At 45.6% G+C, this 9,933-nt stretch overlaps 1 protein-coding gene across 3 annotated transcripts in view; it reads left to right on the top strand.

Annotated features, from left to right (window-relative positions):
• Window positions 1-865: 865 nt before the first annotated feature.
• The window catches only part of LOC145898634 (transducin-like enhancer protein 4), a 31,562-nt gene continuing 22,494 nt past the window's right edge, over window positions 866-9,933 (top strand). For all 3 annotated transcript variants that reach the window (XM_082987169.1, XM_082987168.1, XM_082987167.1), the window contains exons 1-4: window positions 866-1,001; window positions 3,610-3,704; window positions 5,074-5,137; window positions 6,700-6,744. In XM_082987169.1, coding sequence (XP_082843295.1) covers window positions 981-1,001; window positions 3,610-3,704; window positions 5,074-5,137; window positions 6,700-6,744 — 225 coding nt within the window. In that variant the 5' untranslated portion in view covers window positions 866-980. The remainder of the gene's footprint in view (window positions 1,002-3,609; window positions 3,705-5,073; window positions 5,138-6,699; window positions 6,745-9,933) is intronic.

Here is a 9,933-nt window from a genome sequence, read left to right as displayed (position 1 = left end):
ATGCGGATATGTAACCAAATTCTCTGCTGGCATAGTGCTTGTTTGTACTGACACTTCGGCTTTTCTTGTGTTGCCTGGATTGAGACACTGCTAAGTTGGATTTGGAGAGCGGCCTCAATGGTACTTACGGCACTCCATTGAATGGCAGTCAGTTGAAAGAATTGCCGTGGAGTGTGTTTGTGTGCCTATGTGGGTCTTTTGCTTGTGATGTTAGGGGAATAATGCGGCCTGTGATTTTTGCCCCGCGCGTAGACTCTGGTTTGTGTGATGTGCTTAGTTGGTTTTGGGTAAACACGGTACAGCCTGTGTTATATATCGAGATGTTTGCAGACTAAATTATGTTGCAATTCTTATTTGTGGAGGTTGCGTTGTTTGTCGGCTCTGCATTTTGTTTAAAATGAGCTCAATCAGCCATCCAGGTTCGCTAAAAATTGTACTGTGCAAACAGCGCAAAAACGTTACCAACCAATGTCTTGAAGAAGTCGTACATAGCATCGGAAGGCTAATGGTTCTCATCACGAACCCCGTTCCAAGCACGTTAAAGTGCATCGCAATGCAGTAGTTATCAATTGGACACGAAAAATGCCAAGTGGTGCAGTCGAATGCATCGTAAAGTCATGCATTAGGCGCAAATGCAGGAACTGGTCGGAGTCACTTTTAAGCAAATATTGGACCAAATCGCTACTGGGGAAACAATGACTTACGCAATTGTTGGCAATATTTAACCAATGTGTCTTTATTTGAGGCCATGCGAAGGCGATTGCTGTAAATTGCCGCTTGTTGCGCACAGATGAAACGCGTTTTGCGGTCCAGTTTTGTTCTTTTGTGGTCGAGTGTTGGAAGTAATTAACCTGAAGTGCGTTTTAGGTACAGTATAGGGTTGTATGGAAACCAATTAACAGCTGTCTCTGCTGTGAAATTTTTACTTGCCTTGGAAGTGGATTTAAACCGAAACGCTGCCATCAAACAAGACTCCGGATATGTTTCCCAACCGACCACCGGTAAGGCATTGTCTGTATTCTGTTTACATTGTTCGTTCAACTGCGAAAATTGAGTGTACGTTTCACTAAAATGCGCAAATTGAAACGCTGTCAAGCAAATTCATATATCTTGTCAGGATTTAACTGCTTACGACATTTCAAATACCAGGGACGTTTGCCAACTTTTAAATTTGTTTCAATACAAAACGTTTATGGCACCAGCAGGGCAAGTGTGATAAGTTAATTTGTCACCGAAACGGTTAGTTTGACATCTTTTACGCTGCGGACATGGCGTGACATAATACAGACATTGGTTGTTTGTCTGACAAACAGAGAGAAGGCCTCTTGGCCGTCCAGTCAGTAAAAATGATCGTCCCTATCGATCTGCATTCTAGTGAGAAGCCCAATTCCCAAATCACTGGCCCCGTGGCCCGGGCGTTAGCCAAATTTACAAGCATGTACCGAGCGCTGTTGTCGCTGTGTGCTTTGGCCTGTTGACACAGCGCTTCGCCGCCGAGGACTAATGTTGACCGAGGCCCGCGCAGAGCGTTAACAAACAACCGTGCTATTTCCTGGCGACAAACCCCTTGATTTCGAGTGCGCTCGAGTAAGTGGCGACACTCCAAGACTCGGTTCGCCTCCATTTAGGCCTAAGGTGTCCTTGGCATTCAACGTTAAGCCATGAGAAATTTACATATGCCGTGTCGCAGATGTTTTGTATTGAACCGAGTTCGTTTTGTAACAATTACCTTTTCGCGCCTAATCCACAAGGCAAAAGACCCGCCGCGTTTTAATATACTCGAACTTTGGCAAACGCAATGTTTTTTAGACGTAGATCTCGCAAAATGCTGATTTCATGGTCGTTTAATGGTGCAACAGGTAGTAACGCAAACACGATTTATGTGACTCGTTGAACGGAAAATCACCCAACGAGTACAGTGTGTCGAGGCTCGTCAGTTATGGTTAACAGCTATTTACACGGACAACAAACCACCCATAGCGGCTTTATGCTCGCTATAGCTCAAAGAACGGAGTACGCAGGAGCGCTATATTACGCCTTGTTTGCGCACGGTGATAATTTTTAACGACACTGCCACAAACGCGACAACATTGCGACTCTGTGTGCGCATGTCGTATGTTTGTGTGGCGTCGTTGCGCTTGGTACTCCTTCTTGTAAAAAAACGCATTACATGTAGGTTTCGCCGTACTGGGAAGGGTAAACAAGTCTCGACGGGGTCGTAATGTTGCCCGATTGCAACTATTGGTCTAGCAGCGCTTTTGTATACGTTTGCAAAACGACCGGCCGACTGACAGGTTACGATGGGCGTATATATGTGCACACATCGGTAAATTTGATTTTGAGGAGCCCTTTGATACGCCACAAGAGCCTGGAGTGGTCCTAGAACTCCAACTACAACCTACTTTCAGTTTAGGTCCTGTAGTGTCATGGTGATTATATGTTTGATAAAGAATCACGACGATTTACTTCCTAATTAATGTAAGATAATTTTGTTATATGCCCGGTATATGTAATGCAACCCTATATCTAGTTTATCTTATATTTTACCCCAATAAAGCTATCACTCTTTTTAATATATCGTTAAATTATGGGTATGTATCTCAAAGCAAAATGTAAGAGATAAATAGTATGTATCTATATCCCACGAAGCCATTGGCGTAGCCATTGTCTGATTGGCCTCTCTCATAGAATTGGAAATTTCGGGTTGGCTGCGCCTCTGACAAATCTACAATCTTTGCAATCCACACAAGCGCAACTTCAACAAGTCGTGATGTTCTTCGTTCAAATCATGTCGTATTATTAGCAGCTTTGCCATTTGCATTTCCCCTCATGCCAAATAGCAATAATGTTTGCCGATTAAATTGCATCTGGACGTTGTCGTAACGACGTTCCGCGAAATCTGCAGACGCTGATCATAAACCTGTTTAGCCGCCGGACGTAATAAAACTGTATTGTAATGCCTTTATCCTCTTGGTGTTCTTGACAACGTGCTTATTACTCGTGCGAAATGCCTGGCGTGGAATCTGCTTCTGTGCTGCATACGCAAACGAGCAACCCATTTCTTTGTGGTTATTGCTATTGCGGAAATAGGGCGAAAGTGTTCCAGTGAAATTTCATCTACAATTGAAATTTCACCAAAGAGATGTTTTCCTTTGTGTGTAAGCAGTCAAAGTCACAGCGAATCAAGCTGTACTAAAAAATTGTTGATATGCTTTATCTATAAAGGCCAATAATGCGCAACTATGTGCCAATAATGCAAAATAACGGTTTATATTGGAAGTATAGCAATTAGCAATGCGCAGTAAGGAGATGTGTAAACAAGTAGAAGGAAGAAATGCACCCGCAAGAAATCAGGCTTTTTCCCTATCGATTGGTGATACAGTTGCCTATCAGGCACGTACGTTTCACCCGTAAAACGCAGCGAACGATTTATCACTTCGCTTCAAAAGATTTCTGTTTCTTACACGAAACATTAAAAACAGACAGCGGCTTTAGGGGGTTGCGCTATACCAACAGATCGGCAGTGGTTCGGGACGGCGCTGGTCGGTCCTCTTGTTGTGGCAGATCGAACTTTACGTGTTTATTTTTACCCTCTGTTTCTGTGCTTAGGGTCCTGGCGCCGGGCAGCCGTTTAAGACGAGCATACCGGAGTTCTGCGACCGCATCAAGGAGGACTTCAATTATTTGCAAGCACACAATCACAGGTGAGACCAGAAAGCGTGCTAAACACATGTAATTCCTCCCGCTTTGTGATGTCCTTTTCATGCCAAATTTCTGCCCTTGAACTTTGAGTCCTAAATCTAGGAAATTCATACTTATTCTATATTGCTGGGTGGATGTCTTCGCGTGAAAGTTTAACCGTGGAGTTGCTGTGTCTTTGAAGTCTTTTATTTTTATTTATATCTATCCTGATGTATCATAATGACGTGTCCAACGTATAGGGAGAATACAATGATAATTGGTAAACCACACTTTGTACGATGACATATAGTAAATGTTCTCATATCCCACATATCTGTTGTACACATTAAACAAATTTCAAACAGTTGGATGTGTGACTTTTGACCGTGGGACAAGCTGTAACGATTCCTGTTGCATCGTTCGACAATACGCAAACTCCTACAAAACCTAATGATTGATTTCAGTTTACCTCGTCAGTTAGAAAGGCATTCGGGGTCGTAAAATAACGATCATGTGCACACACGGCTACGAGGGTAAAGCAATCGCGCGCTCGAGGTTTTACACACACACACTGGTCGTGTTTCGCCGAGTACACATTTGCGCGGAAGGGTCGGACTCGTTTCGGGACACCTCTCGAAAAGGTAGTGTCGTTGACTCGGACGCAAGACAATCAGACCTTGTATCAACAGCGCTCACGACCATTGTGCGTCCCGCATGGCTTTCAGCGCCGGTGTGAGGGGAGCTCTGGTCGCGGCCTTGTTTGTCCACAAACTTGCCGCCCGCTAATAATTACCCGCTTTCAGCTGGGGTGTTTACTCGCCGTCCGTTCTGCTTTTGTTCGCGTTGTCACGTTTACGCTAAGCGCTTCCCGTTCCAATTTACTTAACCGCCTTTTGCGCGTTTTGCCCTTCCCCGGGGCCTCGGCGCGTCCCTGCTGTTGCGGGTGGACCCATTCGTCCCTTGTTAGACCGTGTGCAACCACAGCACCACCCACACAGCGCCAACGGTTTGTGATGAAAGGCCCGGAATGCTCGGCGCGATAATAGCTACACTTTCTGTTGTATTTGAACCAAACATGCCTAGGGGTACTGAGGATCGGGTGAATGACGAGCAAACAACATCTAATTTGTTTAAACCTGTCTGCTACTGGTGTTGGATGATTGTAACCACCAATGGCAAGTATTTTGCCCATTAGTGGTCTTGTTCTTTCGTGTTCTTTAAAAGTTTGTTTGCCAATGCTGTGGTTTGTTACTCCGGTGTTTTCCAGACCATTTCAATATCTCAAATATTAGACACAAAAAAGATGCAATCGACCTTGTTGCACACATGATGTAGGTTTATTTGCCTTCACACAAATACTGCTGAACGTAACGACGTTCTTTTGTGTTGCAGCCTTAAGATGGAATGTGACAAGTTGGCGACCGAGAAGACCGAGATGCAGCGACAATACGTAATGGTAAGTACCCATCTTCCATGGCGTGATGCGGCATCACCCTTTTGCGCTCAAATAATGGACGACTTGACAACTTTCCGGCCGCCAAGAAAACCCAGCGCTGCTCTACAGGGAAGCCTTGCCGCGCGCGTTTTAAACAATTATGATATATTGTTTCCTTCTCGTTGGCCCAGCGATTGTTCTAACTCGATGCATCCGATGCATGATACCCACCTTTTCGCCGCCTTTAGGCAATTCAATGAGTAACTGCACACTATAACGCCTTTTCCCCATCCGGTCCATTGTCTGTGGCTAAACCATCCAAATGCAGCGTTATTGTGGCATTGTTAACCAAACAGCTGTTGTAGTAAAAAAGATAGATGCGTTAGTTGTTTGCGCCGTGGTTTCTGGCCGTCTGGCGATTTTGACGAACGCAGAATGCGGGGCCACGACAGGGAAATGTCAGTAAGATCGCAGGCTTCCTTTTTATGGCCACATGTAATGAGATAAATATTTATATTTAGTGCGGTTGATCAAATCACTCCATGGGTTCTGTTATCTGTTGTGAAAAGCGCGAAGTTCTTATATGCGCACCAATACTTCACCATACTGAGAATTCCCGTTGTGGTTTTAGTGAATACTTCGTCGTCGCGTAAATCTTCATCAATTTAACCTACAAACGTTACAATTTTGATAGTGGATATTTCTTAGCTTGGCTGTGCATATCTCTAATCACCCCAATGTTAGGTTACAAAAATGTTTATTGTTACATCTGCGCCCGGTTACGGTCGATTACCATAAATCACGAACCATACTTCGCAGCATCCGCAACTCCGCCTTCTGAAAGCACGGTCGCATACACCACGGAGTGTTTACTCACACTCCAGAATCGCACTTCCAACTGTTTCGCTGTGGCCAAAATCCGGAACCGCAGGTTTCGGTTCCGGGGATCCGGGTAAAGCTAAACTCCACCTTTCCTATGGTTTGGTCGCGCTAAATGCGGCATTCCGTCTATTCGCATGAATCAGTAAATGCAAACGTGGTCCGATCGGATTTGGCTAACCAGTTAGGAAGTCATCAGACTCGCGCTTATAGTAATTCAATGCGGGCCTATTGGGCTGAGCTGACAGCTGCTGACTGGGAGGGAGTGTACGGCTCTGGCAAACAGGAAACATTCAAATTGTTCGGCGTCGTCGAATTGAATGGCGAGTGGCTAATGTGGCGCGGTAACAACTCAGCGTAACGCTTCCTTTCACCACAAAACGGCGAGCGCGTCACTTGCCAGCTTGTGGTTCCCTATGCGTTGTAGCTATACACCGAGTCCTCCATACCATGTACGATAAAAAACGCGGACGCCCCTACGTTACGGTTGCGCAGGTGCCGTTAGCTACCGAAAATCAAGAAAGAATAGTAACCGAAGTGTGTATGTGAAACAAAGGCGTTCATGTGTGTAATAATTAACCCGCGCGAGTGTTGCTTAGACGGATTTATACAGGAACGCTCCCGACCTTTGTAGTAAAATCTGGCGACCCTTGTAGTGTGCGTTATGATTCGTTACTTCACCAACTTTGTTGCTTTGTTTTTAGTACTACGAGATGTCTTACGGCCTGAACATCGAAATGCACAAACAGGTAAGCGGTTGTACTCTCTGTCATATACGTCTCAAGGTTAAATCAGATGCCGCCAGGACACGTTGTTATCGTTAAAAAGTTATCACGCAGGTACACGTGAACATGCTTTTTTAATTTCACGTGATGGATATTTGTGGGAAATTGATCGATTCATTTCACAGCGACTTGATGCGAAATCTAAGAAATATTATATAAACCTATCACTATGACAACCATAACAATTAATCTCCAAAGCAAACGACTGGAGCAATTGCCACTAAATCTATGTCACGTGATTAAACATTCAAATCATTGCGATTGGCATCTTCGGTATTTTCCGTTGAGAACCAAAAGAGGATCGAAACGACCCATAAACCAATGTTTTGGTTACTGCCATCTGCGTGCAGAATAATCAGGGCGACGTGGCGCTCCTCAAGTGACAAGGAGGCGCTCACAATGTCTCCGACCCCAATAGCAGCTGGCACTTCGCGGGGCTGCAGCCTCGGTCGAGCGCGACTCCATTTGATCCTTGAGAGGTCGAATCAGGCGGAATCGCCATAACTACTGACACAAAGTGGCAGTATCTCGACGGCCAGTTTCCCTTCATCCCGATTGACGGTCGAGGGGCCTAGCGCCCTACGAGCGCAAATTGGGCCCTTTGAAATGGTCGAGGATTGCGGAGGATATGTCTTATGCGTTTTTCGGTGGCTTGGAAAGCTTTCCACCGCGCCATGAGTGCGCATAAGTGCTTTCGAGTGTGCGCGCGTACTTTTGGGGACTCGAAAAGTTTGGAGCTTGTAAACTTGTGTGTAAGACGTGTGGTATTGTATTTTATAGGACCATGAGCGCAAAGTGGATCTGGAAACGCGCTATAAAAAGCGGCAAATAGTGGGTAGATAAGGGGGATAGATCACAACATTCGCAAAATGCATAAGAACATTGTCAATTTTCAAGAAATACCTGTCGTATGGCACCGTCTTGGTCCTGCCGAACGCGCTTAGAGCCATTGCTCCTGTTCGTTTATTGGTTGTTGAAGTGCCATCGACTGGGGCTCTTGCGCCGAGCACCACACAACCGCCGTTCAGTTCGATGGACGCGCTCGAGGACGCGTGAGTGGGGCCACTTGATTTTGTCGCTATAAATAAACCTCGCCTGGTTGCCTATCTGTGCCACGCCGCTATAAGCCTTTCCGATTGTTAACGATGCCTCCCCGCGTCTTTAATTGGTTTACACTGCTCCCTGGCGAGGGGGCACGGCTTGACTTTGCTACTTACACGTGAAACCACTTTTCCCGTTTCGTTGTCTCCCTTTCTTCCACCAAAAAGCGGGAAATTCTAAACTCTGCGCCAGATTTGTAGTTTGCGCCAGATTTGTGGGCCATTATTTGTAATTGGTTTTGTTTTCTTTGTCTGTGATTCTTTACGAAACACGGCTTGTAAGGGTTATCTTGTTTTGAATGCCTTGTTCTATCTGCGACAAAGGTATATCATGAAAAAAATTCATGAACAAACCGATTACAAGGGTCGTAACTCATCCAGAAATCTATGAAATTGCTAAATCCTTTTTACTTGTATGGAACGCAGATTTGCGCTAAAGTTCTGTTAATGTGAGATGGCTGCATAACTGTTTTGTTGATTTTAGTGATGCCCTTATTTACAAAGGTTACTGGTAAGAGTAAAATCCTATAACTACAACCGATTCATACAAAGATTATGGAAGTCGCTCAACCGCAACGTAATTTCCAATTTCCTTTGTACGCGTCTTGGGAGTTTGGGCAACTTCTATTTCGTCGAACTCAATCCGCAATAACCCGGATTTACCGGGCTTAGTCGCACCGAATCCCCCGTTCAGACATCAAACGACTTTAAAGTGGGTTATTGAATACTTTGCTTGCTTATGCGTATTAAAGCGTTCTGGGGTGTGAATACAGTTGTCTTTGTAGTGTCCGGTCAAAAATTGTGTTGTAAGAAGACTTACAAAGTACACCGTAGCAAAACAAGGTATAAACTGTCCTAAAAGCATCACCGCAATACAAAAACACCCACTTTTCAACACTGGATTTGTTTTATTGTCTACCATGCTAATCCTGGTATAGTTTGTCAGACCAAGTTCGGAGTTTTCAGGATAACAGACATTTGCATGTGACGCAACAGTTTTTTTCGACCGTGCCCACAGACCCCAGTTTTGTGGTTTTCCACATTGCATTTACAATCCATCCCGTTGGTGTTCGTGGCGCTTAGTTTTGGCATAAATCGTGTCAGAGGAGAAGGGAGTCAGAACAGTACAATTGCCACCGCACGGCAAATGCAGCAAACGTCTGCATGTACCGCACAGATCGCGGTCTGGAATTTTAATGCGACTAAACAAGAAATTCCGGCAGTGACCCGACTTGGATACAGTATGCGGTGTGTTTGGGTTTGGATCTGCCCGCTGCTGTGAGGGTCTCAATTCCGACCACACGTTATCTGAAACCGGCTTTGCGCCGCGCTTAAGTGCCCCCCTCTTGTCCGGCATTACCGCACAGAAGTTTTCATGCGTGACCCACCGTCCGCAATCTTGAAACAGTGTGGCTGTAGGAGAGTGTTTCTGTTTGCCTTCTACCTCTTGCATATGATCGCATAGCACATGGTGTCTCGCCGCCGATATTTGGCGTTGAAAACCACCGACGGGCCTAATCACCCGCAGCGCCGTTGACACAACAAGGCATTGACGTTTCCCGATCCCAACAAGCGTGAAATGGCCGTCTGGCATGCGCCCTCACTGCACGCACCCAACTCCGGCGGCGTTCTATATCAGCCGTGAGGTTTTCTTCGTCCAAACATGGCCTAAGCTCCTAAAATTGCTGTGCATACTTACCGGGCCACCCAGGCGAGCCGGTGCCACCGCAACCGCACATGTTGTACAGTGCAAGAAAATAAATATTTCTTCTGAACCGTGACCACATTGTTGTAAACAGGGCCTTGTATTTAGATCGCGGATATCTGTTCTATTTTTGAAAGCTGCGGTAACACATAAATGAGGGAGTGAGGAACACCGGAATGTATTGGCATCGCGGCATTTCGAAGCCAAGCTCACGTTTTCGTGGATACCCTGTTATCGCGGTGTGTCGAATCGCGCACTCCTTTATCTGCTTTCGGTGCTCGCCTTCAAATGCCGCCCACCGCTTGATTTCCTCGTAATTCTAGACGCCAGCGATGATTGACTGCCCGA

Source organism: Ascidia mentula, chromosome 4 (assembly GCF_947561715.1).
Source record: "Ascidia mentula chromosome 4, kaAscMent1.1, whole genome shotgun sequence".
Taxonomy (NCBI): Eukaryota; Metazoa; Chordata; class Ascidiacea; order Phlebobranchia; family Ascidiidae; genus Ascidia; species Ascidia mentula.
This window is presented reverse-complemented; position numbering and strand designations above follow the sequence as displayed.